The sequence below is a fragment of the Crocuta crocuta genome, unplaced genomic scaffold, assembly GCF_008692635.1.
Source record: "Crocuta crocuta isolate KB4526 unplaced genomic scaffold, BGI_CrCroc_1.0 scaffold229, whole genome shotgun sequence".
NCBI lineage: Eukaryota > Metazoa > Chordata > Mammalia > Carnivora > Hyaenidae > Crocuta > Crocuta crocuta.
The window spans coordinates 10,242,500-10,260,726 of NW_027536464.1; the positions used below are offsets into that span (position 1 = coordinate 10,242,500).

Below are 18,227 nucleotides of genomic sequence, written 5' to 3' on the forward strand. Positions count from 1 at the left end.
TATCTAGTCTGTTTTAATTCATTTCTTTTAAAATATTGGTGACAAATTCCAATTATATTTTATAATTAATGGGTTAAGATGAGTAATTAAAAAAAGAAACAGTGGTTCTGATTAAAGTCTCTTTTTATCTACGACAAAAGTGAGTATATATAATAATGTCCTTCAAAGTAATTCGCCTAAAGCTATACAGCTTAACTGAAGCAAAGAAGTGATGAGAATCATGTCTTCTAGCTCAAGCCAAGACGTTAAATCCCATTCCACTTTAAAACCATACTTTGAATTCCAAGGTCTCTGTTTTCCAGAGCAATAACACAGGTCCTATACATCGAATTCCGATCCTTTTTGCAAATTATCATACTTTCTTGGTCTTACTATAAACACACCAAGGGCAGTTGCAACTCCTATTCCTTTACAAACACCTTAATTAAAAAATAAAATAAAATATAAAGGAGAAATTTTGTGGATGGTATTATAAAGCTTGTGACTGTGAAAATAAAAATATCCCTCAAACCCTTGGAATTGTGAGTTGTGAAAAGAGAGTTATTGTGAGCACAGTTCAGCTGAAAGTGGGAAATGTGTCTCTCACCTTCCATAATCAGCCAGTTTCAGGATCACATAGTGTGGACACTACTTCTCATTACTGGACTTTCTTTTCCCAATTGAATTGGGTGTTTAATGTATCTCTATTACTTGAGCTACAGAGTTAAGGTACTACCATTATAGCATAGGCTGAGAAGACCTCTTATTTTTATTTTTTCATGTTTTTCTTTTTACTTCTGAGAAGACCTTTTAAAATGATATTCTATGCTAAATACAAAATAATAAATTAAAGAACTCCCTCCCTCCCACCCACCCTGTTGTTTTCCTTTGCTTTAAAAGGTGTATGAGATTGAGTTGCCTGGGTGGCTCAGTCAGTTAAGTGTCCAACTCTTGGTTTCGGCTCAGTTCATGATCTCATGGTTCTTGAGTCTGAGCCCCACTTTGGACTCTGCATTGACAGTGCAGAGCCTGCTTGGGATTCTCTCTCTCTCTCTCTCTGCCCCTCCCCTGCTCTCTCTGTCTCTCAAAAGAAAGACATTTAAATAAGTAAATAAATAAATAACAGGTATAAAAAATTGAATTGGAATTATGAGATTTCATTTTTTTAAGTCATTGCTAAGAAATTTATATTTCTTCAGTAATGTACATACAGCATTTGGGCTGGGTAATTTCTAAGAGCCTTTCAAATTCTGAGATTCTGTGGCCAAACAGTCAGGAAAATACTGACATAACCTGTGTTGTGTCTCATTTTTTCCACTTCTTGGGAAAGAACATCCACAGATATTAACGCATGGTTTTACATTATATTTTTTAATAAGGAAAAATTATTTCAGAAGGCTAGGTTGACAAAGGACATGGTGAGTTTCCAAAATTAACTGTGAAAGACAGATCATCTGGGCATGACTGAAAGCCATGCATAACCTTTGTGCTCAGATATTTCATTTCAAAAATGTCACTTTCTGCTTATTCAATGCTACTGTCATTATACTATTTTAAGCTTTAAAATTTGTGTTCTGGAGCTGAACAGGAATTATTGCTTCTATCTTTAGGCTTATTAGAAATAACTTAAAATTCATTCAAGAGCAATAAAAATCACCTTTTTATATTATGGTTGAATTTGGTTTAATGTGGAAATTTGCGAGCAATTTTCATAGTCTTTTATTAGCAGTGCTTCAGCATTTATATATATATAGATCAAGACTGTTTTTAAATATTCTCTAAAGAAATGACTTTTTAAACATGATTTTTTCCTTTAATTTTTAATGCCCTAGAGTGAGGTTAAGGTAGAATAAATTGTGTGACAACGTTGTTTAAAATTTCAGACTTTGCCTTATATGGGCAAACTTTTAAAAAGCATTCGTGACAGTTAAAACAAATTTTTATTGCTCCATGAATTATTTACTCAATTGCAAGGGGTATATGGAATGGGAAGCAGTTATTGCCTGGAAATAAAAGTCTCCTGATACCAAAGGAGTGAATCTGTTTATTCATTCCTATCATCTGTAATTTACTTAACCCTTTATTATCTAAACAAACCTCAATACTTTCATTTCAAATTTGGATCGACACAACAAAAAGGGACCAGGAAACAAAATGTGCTTACATTTTATGAATCTGCCTGCATTAGGCTCTTTTTATTACACAGGGTAACGCAGGGGGATAAGCTTGCCCGTATAATGAAGGATTCTTTGGGCAAGACTGGCTGGGGAATTGCTTCAGCTGGTGGGCAGTAGACGAAGTGGAATAGGGCAGAATGTGCCAAAGCGAACAGCAACCACCAAAAAGCATCCAAAAAATGGGTTGGAATCAGAAGCTTTGAGCCCTGGCACAATTTAGAGATTGTTGAGTCAGTCTGAGAAGCGCAACCAGAATTATAGGCTGTAGGTACCTGGGTGGATATCTGGGAGGAATATTTCTGTATTTAGGTGTAATTGTTCTTTGTAACATGACTTCAAGGAAAGGAAGATACAGGGCAGACGCAGGTGAAACTTACATTTTAAAGACTGGGGGAGAGTTGTATTAATTTTTAAAATAACAAAGCTATTTCCCTTATTTCAATGCCAGAAGATGGAATTAAAGTGGGTGCTTAGGATTCAACTCTACTGGGTCTTTGTGCCTAATGAACACATGGTTATCCAAGTCATCTTGGGTTTCTATAACAAAATACTACAGACCAGGTGGCTTAAACAGTAGACATTCATTTCCTCTCACTTCTTGAGGCCAGAGGTCCAAGATCAATGTGCTAGGGTAGTTAGTTGGTTTCTGGTGAAAACTCTCTTCCTGGCTTGTAGATTGCTGCCTTGCCACTATATTCTCACATGGTGGCCCTCATCCTCTCCACCATGAGGGCCCAATCCTCATGACCTCATCCAAATCTAATTATCTCCCAAAGACACCATCTCTAAATGCCGCTATATTGTGTGTTAGTGCCTCAACACATTAATGTGGGAGGGATGCAATTCAGTCCATAGTAAAAGGGAATTTTGATGATCTAAGAGTCACCATAAGAGCCACATATTATATTTTATTCCTCTGGTAAGACAATATCCGTGCTTGGTTTAGCATTGAAGTTGTCCTCATAGCACAAATGGATTGCCTATGTCTCTTCCTCATGAATAGTTGCTCTATCTTAATTCTATGTTGTGTTCTAGAATAAAACCTTTTCTTTCTTCAATCATTTCAGAGATATGAAGTGTTTTGACTTAATTTTTTTCTCTTCCTTTTGGCAAACAGAGTGAGTATCATTTGCTCATATTTTCAGTGTAACCCAAGCAATGGTCTTGTCCATTCCATAGGCCATCTTCTAATCTATGTGGGAAGAGAGGTGTTGATTCCAAGGTAGTTCATGAGGCTACTGCCTCCCTAAGGTGTCAAGTCATTACCAGCTCTACCATTGACCCCTCCCCGCCTGGGAATCCTGGAGTATAGTCTTTCCCTTAGTGTAGGGTGCTCCCTAGGTTTGGGCTCAGATGTTTGAATTCTGCCTGTCCTGTTATTTCTCTCCATACAACTATCCAAGTCTAGGTGGGAATATCAGACATTAATGAAGGGTCAAAGAAAACAAAAGTGAATTATAATTTAGAAGGGATAAAAATGATAATCTTATTCTAAATAGGGCCATTCCCATATTATGAATTATCACCTCAAGGACACATTAATTCCTAGCTTTAGGTTAACCCTCCATTCACAGAGCAGCTCGCCAATCAGACCTCTCTCCATGGTTTCCCCTTTAGCCCACACCATTCAACCTCTAGAACCCAATAATCAGTGGCAAATATTTTCCCAGAGTGTGAGTTACTTAACCTAAATAAGACTCTGAGGTGGAAGATGGCAGGAAACAAGCTTCAGAAGAATAGTCTGGATACTCTTGTTCTTCTATGTCTTAACTCAATGTCCCTCCAGTACTAAGTCAACTTTATTCAATTATGTATAATTTCACCTTATGCATTGGGCTCAGATTTTTATATATAATCTGATGAGTTTTTGAATTCTTGAAAATTAACATATAGAGTAGAATTTAAAACCAGTAAAAATTAAGACCAGTAGGAGATACAGAGAGGAGTTACTGGTCCACTTTGAGTCCCTCCTAAAGAATTGTCTAGGTATTTTTCACCCCATTATGGCTCTAGGCTTTTCCCTTTGGGCACTAAAAGACCTTACTGATATAACCCCCTGGAAAGAATCATCGAGTTTTTCCTGATATGAGTTAAAGGAGAAGCCCAGATATGTTAAGAAACTTCCCTTCAAAAAGATAGTTGATTGTAGTGAGTACAAACAACATTAGGGGCACAGAAGAGTAGAATATTTGTAAGTAGAATGACCCAGAAAAGTGAGAGACATAACCACTTCCAGAATATTTGATGGGCTTCCTTTCTCTGAAGCCATGGTTGATGTGTAGAGTAGCCTACTAACTAATCTTTAAGCACTCACTTCTCCTTTAGTCAGTTTTAGCAAAGCTCCTGGGTCATAATTTGCTCACTGATAAAAGCAAGGATGATCTCAGGTGTTTCCTGAAATGTGCCTTGAGACCCCTCCCCACTTAAGGCTGCAAATTGTAGGAGAGCCTGTTAGTTTCGCAATAGTTTTACACCTATAAGCTATTCTGTCACCTTATGTTATATGCTACCATTTGCCACCAGTAAGCGCATTCTGCCACACTGCATAATAATAATAATCATTGTAATCATATATCAACACAATGAGATAATGAGATAATAACAAGATGCCAGTACCTTCCCTGCATGCTAAATAATCGACTTCAGTCACAAGCATGTCGCCAGCCTGATTCACCCCACTGTACGGTGTCAGAGCTTATGTTTCCTTACAAGGGCAGACTGGTGAGTGCACCAGTACAAAAAACTGTGATGAGTTTCGAAAAGTTATTCTTTTTTTAAAAAATTTTTAAACATTTTTTTAATGTTTTATTTATTTCTGAGAAAGAGAGAGAGAGACCGCGTGAGGAGGGGAAGGTCAGAGAGAGAGGGAGACACAGACTCTGAAACAGGCTCCAGGCTCTGAGCTAGCCATCAGCACAAAGCCTGATGCGGGGCTCGAACCCACGAACCGTGAGATCATGACCTGAGCCGAAGTTGGACACCCAACCCACTGAGCCACCCAGGCGCCCCTCCAAAAGTTATTCTTGAAGCTTACACAGCATTCTCTGGTTTATTTTCTGGAAAGACGCTCGGGGGGGTTCTGATGTGCCAGTGGAACATACCTAATAAATTCATTCCAAGACAGCTTTTGGGATATCAAAAGAGATTTCATGCACAGAAACAGACAAATACACCATAACCAAGAATACCTGGAGATTTAGAGATTAACTTGTCTAGCCTCCTAAGATTTTCACATCAATTTCCCCTGAAGTATCAGACCCATCTGCATAGAAGTTATTTATCTGAACCAAGGCAGATTAAGCCTAGCAGGCTGGGACATTTTTATCCTAAATGATAGCAAGATGCGATCATGTGCAATAGCCACGACATTAAAAGGGTTCAAATCCCATGGTATTTGCGAGACCATTTGTGCTAAAAAGAAACTTGATTTTTCCGCCCTGAGTTTCTCACTTAATTCTTAGAGGTTTATCTTTATGAAGTTTATGGTTGTTTTTATGGAACATATTTCATCTCAAGGTTTCTATTTAGAAATTCTAAGGCGGAGGGATGAATTGCTCAGGTTAATGCATTTGTCAGTGTCAGATTATTAATATTAGTTTGAAGACAAATATTATTACTGTTCTATCATCAGGGTTTCCTACATATAAAAGTGCTTGACATGTTTTGTTTTTTTTTAATTTTAGCCTAAGCCTCAAACTAGAAATGAAGCCAATTACCATGTCCCACCCCAACTTAAAGTTCATGGCAGTAGGGACGTCTGGATGGTTTACTAGGTTATACTTATGATATAGGCTCAGGTCATAATCTCGAGGTCCAGAGCTCGAGCCCTACATGGGGCTCTGGGCTGACAGCTTAGAGCCTGGAGCCTACTTTGCATTCTGTGTCTCCCTCTGTCTCTCTCTCTTCCTTTCTCGGGCTCTCACACTGTCTCTCCCAAATATAAAGAAACATTACTTTTTTTTTTTTAAGTTCATAGCAGTCAACCCAAGTACAAGTCATTTTTGAAGGCTTTCTTATTGTACTCATATATTTTATTTTTCTGTTTTTTTTTTTTTTCTTTTTCATTTCTCTTTGGTAGTGTCTGCCAAACCGAGACCCCACAGTGATGAATATTCAAAGAAGATCCCTCCTCCCAAACCCAAACGGAACCCGAACACTCAGCTGAGCACCTCTTTTGATGAAACGTACATCAAGAAGCACGGGCCTCGGAGGACGTCGCTCCCGCGGGACCCCTCCCTGTCCCAGGTCAGCAGCCCCGCGGGGGACCCCGAGGAGGAGGAGCCCGTGTACATCGAGATGGTGGGCAACATCCTCCGAGACTTCAGGAAGGAGGACGATGACCAGAGCGAGGCCGTCTACGAGGAGATGAAATACCCCATCTTCGACGACTTGGGCCAAGACCCCAAATGTGACCTTGACCATCACAGCTGCTCTTCGCAGTGTGCTACTCCCACGGTGCCTGACGCGGACTTCGCCAAGTCCTCAGTGCCATGTACTCCAAAGGGTTTGCTCTGTGACATCCCCCCGCCCTTCCCCAACCTGCTCTCCCACAGACCCCCGCTGCTGGTGTTCCCCCCCGCGCCGGTGCAGTGCTCCCCTAATTCTGACGAGTCTCCGCTCACCCCGCTAGAGGTCACCAAGCTGCCCGTGCTGGAAAACGTGTCTTACATGAAGCAGCAGGCGGGCGCGTCGCCGTCCTCACTGCCCTCCCACGCGTCCGGCCACCCCAAGCTGGACAAAGACCAGGCGGCCGCCCTGGGCCCCGGGCCCGCGGCTTCCGCAGCCTCCACGCTGTCCTCCTCCCCGCCCCCGCCGTCCACCCTGTACCGGACGCAGTCCCCGCACGGCTACCCGAAGAGCCACTCGGCCTCGCCGTCGCCGGTCAGCATGGGGCGCTCCCTGACCCCGCTCAGCCTCAAGCGGCCCCCGCCCTACGACGCGGTGCACCCGGGCAGCCTGTCCCGGAGCTCCCCAGCGGGGGCCCATTCGAGCGCCAGGCCGGTGTCGCAGGACGGGGCCAAGATGGTCAACGCCGCGGTGAACACCTACGGCCCCGCGCCGGGCGCCTCCCGCTCCAGGACCCCCACCAGCCCCCTGGAGGAGCTGACCAGCCTCTTCACGTCGGGCCGGAGCCTGCTGCGCAAGTCGTCCAGCGGCCGCAGGTCTAAGGACCCCGCAGAGAGTAAGTGTGCAGAGCCCGTGTTCCCTTAAACATAAAGCGAAGCCCCGGGGGTGCAGATGAAGCTCCTAGGGCAGGGCCTTCCGTCCTTCCAGCTGAAATTCCAAAGTGGGGGCGCCTGGGGGGTCGGTCATTATTTGGGCTCAGGTCACGACCTCAGAGTTCATCATGAGTTCAGCTCCTCCTGGGGCTCAGTGCTGACAGCTCAGAGCCTGGAGCCTGCTTCGATTCTGTGTCTCCCTCTCTCTCTGCCCCTCTCCTGCTTGCACTCTGTCTCTCTCTCAGAAATAAACATTAAAAAAAAATTCAAAGCAGCTTATTTAACTCGTGGGGTGTTAAAGGACATAGTGCGTCCTGGATGCACTCCAAGCCACAATGGGCATAGCGGAAGAGATGCTATGAAACAGAAGAATGCCGTTTTACACGATGAAGCATAAAATCTAAAGTGTTACAGTGGCTCTGGGAAAGTCTGACAAAGTAAACAGATCACTTTCCTCAGTGTCCGTTTCATGAAATTACACTGCTTTCCCTGGCTTAAAAATGCCTTAGGTACCTAACCTGGTAATTAATTAATCATTTTCATCTCAGATCACCCCCACACAGGATTTTATTTATCCTCTCCCACAATCACATTGAGTTCAGGAAAAAAAAAATCAATACTTCTGATGATGAAGATGGTGATGGCACTTCTCAGAATAATTAATATTCATAGGTAGTTAGAAGCCACTTATCCTGGTTTTTTTCTGCTTGTTTACCCAGAGAGATTTATGTAAATGTTACTGCTTAAGTAATCCCCTCCCTCCTCAATCATTTCATTTACCTGACTGAAGGGCAAAAATTTCTAATCTATTAGACGTGTCTGAAGTTAAACGCATACAGGCATACATTAAAATATTTTTTAAAATTATTTTTTAATTTTTTAAGTTTATTTATTTTGAGAGAGAAAGAGAGAGCAAGAGAGCGAGGGAAGGACAGACAGAGAGGAAGAGAGAGAGAATCCCAAGCAGGCTCAGCGCAGAGCCTGAGGCAGGGTTCAAACTCACAAACCTCAACTTCATGACCTAGCTAAAGTCAGACTCTCAACCTGACTGAGCCACCCTGACACCCCTAACATTAATGTTAAATTGATTTAAAAATAAGGAGAAATCTTGGGGCGCCTGGGTGGCTCAGTCAGTTAAGCATCTGACTTCTGCTCAGGTCATGACCTTGTGGTTTGTTAGTTTGAGCCCCACATCCGGCTCTTTGCTGACAGCTCAGAGCCTGGAGCCTACTTTGGATTCTGTGTCTCCCTCTCTCTCTGTTCCTCCGCCTCTCACATTCTGTCTCTTGCTCTCTCAAAAATAAAGATTGAAAAATTAAAAATAATAATGTAAAAATAAGGAGCAATCTATTTCTAAAATAGGGGTTCTTGGGGCACTTGGGTGGCTCAGTCGGTTGAAGATCTAACCCTTGATTTCAGCTCAGGTCATGATTCCAGGGTCATAGAATCTGGTCCTGCATCAGCATCAGCACTGAGCCAGCTTGGAGCCTGCTTAAAATTTTATCCCTCTTCCCCACTCATGCTCTCTCTTTCTCAAATAAAACAAACAAAAAATTAAATAGTGGTTCTCAGTAAGAACAATTTGGCCCCCAGGGCCTGTTGGCAGTATCTGGAGACATTTTCAATTGCCGCAACTGGAAGCACGACAGATACCAAGGTAGAGGCCAGAGATGCCACTTAAAATCTGATGGAAAGAGATGATCTGGTCTCCAGTGTCAATAGTGGCAAATTTGGTAAACCCTGACAAAAATAATGTATTAAAGTTTAAAGTTTCTTCTAGATGAGTGATTTGGTTTAAGCAAAGATCAGTTAAGATTTTTGGAATGAGTTGGAGAAAAAATGAAAGAAAAAGGTTTGGCGTTCAAAACATGTACTGGTTAGTGTGAAATTAATGGACATTTCATCCTAGAATTGGTGAAATTATTGGATTTTCTCCTTACCTACCACTTTCTTTGGAGGATCCTTCACACCTCCATCCGGCAGCTATGTCAATTAGCTAGAAAAAGTATATGTAAAAGAAATGATTAACTAATGAGGTTATTTCAAGAAATATCCATCTGTTAGAATTCGTCTATGTGCTATATGTCGCAGACTTCTCCATTCGAGTCCAAAACGAGCTTTGTGTGCTTGTAAAACAAAGCTTCTACATGGAAAAATGATCCAGTCTCTTTATAGCTTTTTGGGATCTGAAGATTGAATCGCTTCCTGTGTGCTGTTAACCATGTATCAGCTCTTCGGAGAAAGGACATGTCTTGTGTTACATTAACTCCAATATCTTACTTTATGTGAAGGGAAAGGAAGAAAAATGAAGATAGTGCAAGGAGTAATCTAATATTATTTACTTTTCACTGCAGAAGAAAATAGACACTATCAGATGCTAAAATAATCATTGTGGCTCTCAGAATCTCTCTGTAATTCAAAGAGTAGATTCAAAATTGTTGATAATTGAGAATTAACCTATAATCACAGCTGTAGTATATTCAGTGGAGCAACTCTCTCCTTTACTCTTGTCAGAGAGGATTTATAGACACTTACTGACACCATAGGGACAGACTCAATGATATGAAGTAGTAGAACATTCATGGCTCCTAAATCTCAAATAGTTTTTGTTTTTTACAATTAAGGAATAAAGTTAAGGCTGGTAATTCTATTCCTCCATACCCTCTGGCTTTACTGGGAAGTGCCGATTTGGATAATTTTCTAATAATCAATTCAAAGCAAATTTATTATTTCTGTTTTAATTTAAAAATCCATGTCACATAAAATATATGCCTTCAACTCTTATTTTAATAACCTATAAAGATACACCTAACTTATTACTTTCATATCTTAAAAGATTTCAAACTGTTGACAGGGATTGGACAATAGGAAGGGGATAAAATAAGGTGATAGTGGTGGACTATGAACCAATTCCATTTTACTGCATGATTTTCTAAATGTGGCCTTGGTATTAATTGTTCTAGGAAGTTTTTTCCCTTGGTTGATGGGACATTGTAATGTTGTTTAGTTATATATGAGGACACTTAATAGTCTCTTGCACCATCATACATTTTATTTCAGTTGGTTATTATTAATATTTCTTAATTTTGTGCAGAGAGATGGAGTCTATGAGGCATGTAAGAAGTGATTCATTTGTATTTTCTTGCTGTAAATTTTTGTCTATATGAGAAGTAGGTGAAGTACAGATATGTTTACAGTGAATTTAGAGTATTCATCATAATAGTATTTAGAATATTTTTCTCTTCAAATAAAAAATATTTGGGGGGAGGCGCCTGGATGACTCAGTTGGTTAAGCGCCTGACCCTTGATTTCAGCTCAGGTCATGATCTCACAGTTCATGAGATCGAGCCCCACGTCAGGCTCTGATGGAGGATGGAGCCTGCTTTAGACTCTCTGACCTCCGTTCTCTCTTCCCCTCCCCTGAGCACTGTCTCTGTCTCTCTCTCTCTCAAAATAAATAAATAAACCATAAAAAAAAGGAAATATTTCTAGAGGTGCACTTGGGTGGCTCAGTTGGTTGAGTGTCTGACTTGATTTTGGTTCAGGTCATGATCTCATGGTTTGTGGGATCAAGCCGTGCATTGGACTTTGCCTTGACAGCTGGGAGCCTGCTTAGGATTCTGTCTCTCCTTATCTCTCAGTCCCTCCCACCTCACAAAAACAAATAAACATTTAAAAAACAAGTAATATTCTTAAAAGAATGGTTTTGCCTACCTTTAGTACAAATGCGTGAATATATGTTCCTATAAATACATTCAAGGTGCAATGAAGAATATGATTAAATTCTATAATACACCTGAGGGAGAGGATGAGATAGAAAAGGTATAAGTGGAGAGACGTTAATAGAAAACTGAAGGAAAAATTAGAAACATAAAAAAGCAAAGTGACTAATTCAGAGACTAAGACACCAAGAAAGATACAAAAGAAATGCACACGTGGGGTGAGATGGACACGTAAGCCAATACAGGCACCAATATATGAAGCACCTGCGAAGGTACACATAGAGACCACTGAAGGGCACAAAGACATAGCGGGCCTAAAGAAGGAGCAAAGAAAAACAAAGATGTAGGCCCACTCATCTGGTATCACTACTAGAAAATCAAAAGAAACCCAAAATGGTGAGTTGGCTTTGCTGAAGAGTTTTATTATGCACAACAATATTCCACATTAACAGAGATGCACAGTTTTCTACTGTGACATCTCATCCTTCAGCTTCTTAAAAATATTCCCATTTAAGACTTTATATTTTTACAATTTTTTACATTGTATTTTATATTTTTACAATTTTTATATTTTACATATTTTTATATTTTTACAATTATAAATATAAATGGATCTTATGAGTCTGATGAAATAAACTTAGGAATCAGATTCAACCTCTGCCTTTCCATTCTCTTTCTTAGCACGCACACGCGCGCGCGCGCACACACACACACACACACACACCTTTCTCCTTTCATAAGTTATCTGAGGTACAATGATGCTAAAATATTGAGCATTGCTAGTGAAGCAACTTTTCCAACCTACTCTTACTAATTTAGTTTTTAAAAGAATTTTAAATTGGAGCATCTGGGTGGCTCAGTTGGTTAAGCGTCCGACTTCAGCTCAGGTCATGATCTCGCAGTCTGTGGGTTCGAGCCCCACATCGGGCTCTGCACTGACAGCTCAGGGCCTGGAGCCTGCTTCAAATTCTGTGTCTCCTTCTCTCTCTCTGCCCCTCCCCTGCTCATGCTCTGTCTTTCTCTGTCTCTCAAAAATAAATAAATGTTAAAATTTTTTTTCAAGAAGAATTTTAAATTAAAAAATGAGTTTGGAAGGCAATATTTTAAAATATATTTCTGTATTTATATATTATACCGCTTTTCAGAAAAAAAAGAAGGGTATGCTAACATAATGCAACTATCTTTATGATTCAGGGTCATTGTGGTGATCATCCTTGTATGCCTACTGTGTGCTAATGCACTTAAAGTGTCTAGCAAGGTGACCTGAACAAGAGACACCTCACACAGTAGTGACTATCATTGTCCTGGGCCATTTGTAATAACAGTGACACGGTGTTGATAGCTTAATTATTACTAGGATGTCTTCAGGGGCTATTTTGAGTTTGTAGCTCCGACTAACCCTCTACTGCTGTATCATTTAAATTTACTTCAATTTGTATGTCTGTTTCTTGTGGTTTTCCTGCTTCCTACCTTTCTTTCAGATAGTTTTATTGATGTAAATAGGCTCTCTTCCCCTCCCTCGACCTCTTCTATTATCCTTCAACTCTTTCCCTATTGTCCAGTCACACCATTAATCCCTTGTAGGCCAAGAAACAGGTACATAACCTTGTCTTAGGAGCCTCTCATCCAATGTAAGTGTGTGACCTTTAGTGGAAAGGCCACTTAATTGATTTACTATGTCTTTAATGAAAATCTTGGACTCCTCTCTAAGCTGGTAAGAATACTGACTTCCCAAGAACTAAGTTGTCCTAGGAAACCTGAAATGAATGTTAGTTATTTTAGAAGGACCTACACATCTGGTTTGGTCGGTTAACAATATTTTCTGTAAAATTCAGAAAGTAAAATAATTCAGGGCTTTATAATTCCTCCTTTTCATTCCTGTGAAAGAAGGGGCTGAAGAGAGAGGCTAGGGCAGAAACAAGTATTGAGAGGCCAGAGGGGATGGTGGAGAAGAGAATCCATGTGTCTGGGTCTCTCACTTGCTGTGGGAATGGATGAGCCCTCAGCCTGCGACTTTGGCCTGAACTTCTGGATGCACGGTAACTTGGAGCCACCTGGCCGGAGTTCCAGCTGGATCTGGAACTTGTAGAAATCTTGGATTCTTCAAAGGCATTTGGGATTTGAGTTGCACTCAGAACACCTGAAGATTATCTCAGAATATTCCAGAAGGACTGGAAAGGCCAAAGCTTAAAAGTTTCGTTAAACTTCTTAAATAAGACATGACCCTTGTCAGGTCCCTTTCCTGCTGTTTGTTGGTTACACCCCTCCTTTCACCCAGAGTCCCACGCCTTGGCTCCAGACTATTTTCTGCCCCAGCAAGTCTCCTTCCAGCTGCTTAGAGGGGAAATTGAGCCAGGACCTGAGTTATAATGATGCACTTGAGCCAAGACCATGATGACCTGCTCAGGCTTCAGAGAAGGTACTTGAGTGGTTCCAAGTACGTAGGTAAAGACATAGAAAGCTTAGGCGAGTGGTCCAAAAACCTCCTGCATCATATTCACCTGAGTGTTGTCACAAACACAGATTCCTGGCATGCTTGGGTGGCTCAGTCGGTTAAGCATTTGACTTTTAGTTTCAGCTCAGGTCATGATATCACAGTTCATGAGATCGAACCTCATGTTGGGCTCTGCACTAACAGCGAGGAGTCTGCTTGAGATTTTTTTCTCCCTCTCCATCTGCCCCTCCCCTGCTTGCTCATGAGTGGGCGAGCACGTGTGCACACCTGCTCTTTCTCTTTCTCAAAATAATTAATACATTAAAAAAGAACACAGATTCTTGGGCCTTATTATAGACTTACTCAGTGAGAAACTCTGGAGGTTGGGCCTGAGATGTTGACTTTTTAATGAAATCCCCAAAAATCCTGCTCTCCAAAGATAAGTCAAGAATATATGGCTAAAATTAGCAACACCCTTTACTTATATGCTAGAGAAACCTATAATGCACTGTTTTCATACAACAAAGTCAAAAACATAATTTATGTAAGAGAAGGAAGAGAGAGGGGAGAGCTTGAAATGAGTGAATGTTGTTTTCCTTTCCTTGAGTAAGCTATGAATTAGTTGGCAGTTTGCAAAGAAGACAGTCAAGGTCATCTGGATGGATCGGTGGGGAAATCCATTTTTGCAATGTCTGGATTCTCCCAGAGACCTTGGAAGTTTCATAGTGGGGTATGGGACAGGCAATCTCTAAAAATCGTCCATTCTGGTTCTTAGAACCTCCATGTTGTTCATGCCAGGACTTTGCCATTTTCTTTATCAGAATTTCTCTGCACTTCAGTTTGAGAAACACCAGTAAGAGCTACTTCAGGCAGGAGCTGGTATTATTAGTCAGATGGGCAGGAGAACTCAGGCCCGTAGAAGTCCTATCGCAGGAGTCTGCCTAGATGGTTCCAGGCCACCTAAGGGGGAGGGCTAGCCAGAGCAGAGTAGGACCCCCATATGGAAATTTGACCCAGAGCAGGGGTGTGCTTCCCAGAAAGGGCACCTAATCACATGGTCTAGTCAATATAAGACAATAATATTATAGAACAGAAGCCTTCCCTGGAAAGACAGGGAAAGAAAACATTATGAGAGCAATGAGGAGGTCTAGCTGTCATGACGGGGTGGAGGATCCCAGGCTTCAAAGATGACAGTGGTAATGGGGGAATGAGGTGGCGAAGTTCTTGGAAAATGCCTCTGCCTCAAACAGATTTGTCTCAGGAACGATTTCAAGGCCGGATTTCAAGAACTATGTCCACAGTGGGATGCATCAAAGAAGCGAGTGGTGAGGACCTGGGGAATGTGTGTGGCATCCAACCTTTTCCTTGAGAATGCTTCTGTGATCGTGGTAGCATGTGTTTTACATATTTACTCTATGTGAGACACTATTCTAAGCATCTTACATGTATTCCGTCCTCACTGATATGCTCAGAAGCAGGTGATATTAAGACTGCCATTTTCAAGATAGGAGAAACTGAGGCATGGCTTGCTCCGAGTCACATATGGAGTAAATCTGGGACTTGAATCCAGTTTTTTTTTGGGGGGGGGGTTCTGGCTCCAGAGTTTCTGATTTTAATTATATTTTTTGTACCCTTGACCAGCATCTCCAATTTCTTTCCCCTCCCTATTGCCATTAAAATATAGCAGTTGTCATCAAATCTCTAATGACTTATAGTGTTATTGCTCCCACAGATACCAGCTTAGTAAGAGAAAGCTCGATGTGCTGCTAAATGGTATGTATGACTTAACAGTTGTCATCAGTTTAAGAGGGAGTCAGAAAACCTTTTCAGCACCCTCCAGAATTCACTTTGTTATTTATTTATTTTTTTTAATGTTTTTTATTTATTTCTGAGAGAGAGAGAGACAGCGTGAGCAGAGGAGGGTCAGAGAGAGAGGAAGATACAGAATCCAAAGCAGGCTCCAGGCTCTGAGCTAGCTGTCAGCATAGAGCCGATGCAGGCTCAAACCCATGAACCATGAAATTATGACCTTAACCGAAGTCAGATGCTTAACCAACTGAGTCACCCAGGTGACCCTCACTTTGGAAGATCCTAGTCACTGCAATGGGCTCTTCTGTACTGTAGGCTTCTAAGCTGCCCCTGAGGAAGGACATGTGGTCTGCCCAGTGGGCCCCATAATCACCTAAATGACCTGGCCAAGAAGATGTGAATGATCATCTCAGTGCGTCTAAGTATAACTTAAGAATGTATGTGCATATTTCTTTGGTCCATGAGATTTTCAACACCGAGCCACCAACTAGATGATTCTGCCTCCAGGTATCAGGGCTTTTGTCCTCAGCTTCTTGCTTCTTGTCCATGATTAGGTCATAGTTTGATTGCCTGCAGCTACCTCAAGAGAAAAAGTAGCCTCTAGATCAAAAACCCCAGCCAATGCTCAAAGGCTGTGAGGGCCCTGGCATCACTAGAAACTGATCTAGTAAAACAAACACTCCTAAAGAGCCCTGTGCAACATACATCTTTGCATCACTTCTTTTCTCTTTAGATTCGTGTTAATGTACAGATGACAGAATCAGACCCTTCTCTTTAAAATTAAAATGAAAAAAAAAAGAAAACCACAGTTCACCAAGAACATACTGACCTACTTAATTATTACCATTTTCTAAAGCTAAAGAAATTTCTTTTCAAGATGATGAGGTTAAAAGAGTGTAAGTAAAATCCCTCGATTCTGCAAATGCGTGTGGCTTCTTGGTTAATTGGGACCATGACATTGTCTGGTTCCCTCATTCAGTTTCTTCTTGGATTGCAACATAGAATCACTGAAGAAGACATAATTTCATAAATAATGGCTCACCTTTCCGGGGGGTAGCCTGCAACTGTCTTTGATTGATGCAGGCAGACGTGTTTATCCTCTGTGTTTATATTCTCCAGCTGCTGAATCTTTAAGTGCAATTTCTTGTCGGCAATTTAATCAACAATCTTCTCCATTAAGAAGAACCCTCCCTGTTTTAGATTTGTAAAATGCAGAAACATTCCAATTCGGAAATAAAGCTACACCAGTCTATTTAGAAAAGAAAAGAAAACAAAACAAAAGAAAAATCAAGATTCCCTTAGTCTGTATTAATGTAGTAGGATTGATTTCTTTTCCTCCCATTGAATTAACTCAAACAGGAAATCCAATTTCTGATTTGTATCTAACATTCTATGTTTTCAACACCTTGACATCTATAAATAATAAAATATTAGGTAGGAGTAAAAGTGCGCCTGTGGACCCTACATTTGTCTTACCTCCTAATTAAATATGATCCAGAAGGCTCGGGCAGGAACTGGATGTCACAAGAGATGGTTTCCATCTTGGCTGAACCATTAAATAGCTTTGAGATTTTGGATAAGTCAGTTCGTCTCTTAATGCCTTAGTTTTCTCACTTTTCAAACAAAAATGTTAGGTGCTAAAACCGTGTGTCTCTTCTGGCTCTGTTGTCTGATGCATCTGTGGATTCCTGGATGATGTGTAGATCCTTGAAAAAATGATCCTTTTCCTCCCTGGGGGACGGTCTGTCTGATGTTGTTCTTTCTTGCTGGAAGGCCTTCCCAGTAAGTCCATAAAACAAAGTCTAATCCTTGAATCTCTGCTTAGAGCCTGCCTACTTCTTCACAGAGTTTTTCTTATGCTGTTGTCTGCAAGTAATCTCTTTCAAACTCTGGGAGCACTTTGTAGTTCTGTAACAGTATGTGTCTTATTCTGACAAATCGTGAGCTTTTTTTCTTATTCCCATTAAGACGTATGGCCAAAGGGGGGCCAGGGCCATACCTTTTCATCATTTTACTGAAGGTAGCCCTCAGCCCAATACAATTTTTCTCAAAGTTGGTACACAGTATTTATTGAACTTGTTGAATTAATAGGCATAGTGACTTGAGAGGGCTATTATACTCAAGGAAACAAAAGACTTATGAGAAATGTTTGACCATTACGTAAAGAAAAAAAATCAGATCCTATGACTTAGAAAATTCCACACTGAAATCAATATAGTCATTCCACCAAAAATGACCTATGTCAAATGCTGAATTTGTCGCTTTTGCTCTTATGCGTCCCATTTAAAAGAATGTCTATTGCATTTTAGGCAGATTTATTAGGAAGAAGATAAAGAGAGTACAACCATAAAGCATTTGAATGTGGACCATTTTGTAGATGTCAGATCATCATCAGTTTCTGTAGAAATGGATAGCTGTGGAAATTGATCACTTCTCAGTATTTGGAGAGAGATGCACTTTTTAAGAACATCATAGAGATCAAGATTTTAAAGAAGGAATTCTAATCTGCTTAACCTTATGTGTTATTGAACTTAGATGGTAAGGAGACTACATTCAGCCAGGCCATTTAACCTTTTTGGCAGAAAGGTACTGCGTAAACCCAGGCAGCTATTACTGTGTGACTGGCAGTCTTGCATATTTGTGCTGCCAGGTGAAAATGGGTTCACGTTGTAAAATATTTGAAAAGCTTTTTTAATTTTCCCAAAACTCTGTTCTTCAGAATTCAGTAAATGGATGGCAATTCCAAATTTAATGAAGTGACTGTAGTGGTGCATGGTGTTTCTCGGTTGAAGCAAACTCATTATTGTTGTTAGTTGATGGGAGCTAGGTTAATTAAATGTTCCACTTCTAGTGGAATAACCAATCAACTGGAGAATCTGGGCGATTG

General features: G+C 40.7%; 1 protein-coding gene across 3 annotated transcripts in view; it reads left to right on the forward strand.

The window, feature by feature from the left end:
• The window catches only part of NYAP2 (neuronal tyrosine-phosphorylated phosphoinositide-3-kinase adaptor 2), a 180,596-nt gene that overhangs the window by 71,227 nt on the left and 91,142 nt on the right, over positions 1 to 18,227 (forward strand). For all 3 annotated transcript variants that reach the window (XM_077748600.1, XM_077748602.1, XM_077748601.1), the window contains one exon: positions 6,235 to 7,338. In XM_077748600.1, coding sequence (XP_077604726.1) covers positions 6,235 to 7,338 — 1,104 coding nt within the window. The remainder of the gene's footprint in view (positions 1 to 6,234; positions 7,339 to 18,227) is intronic.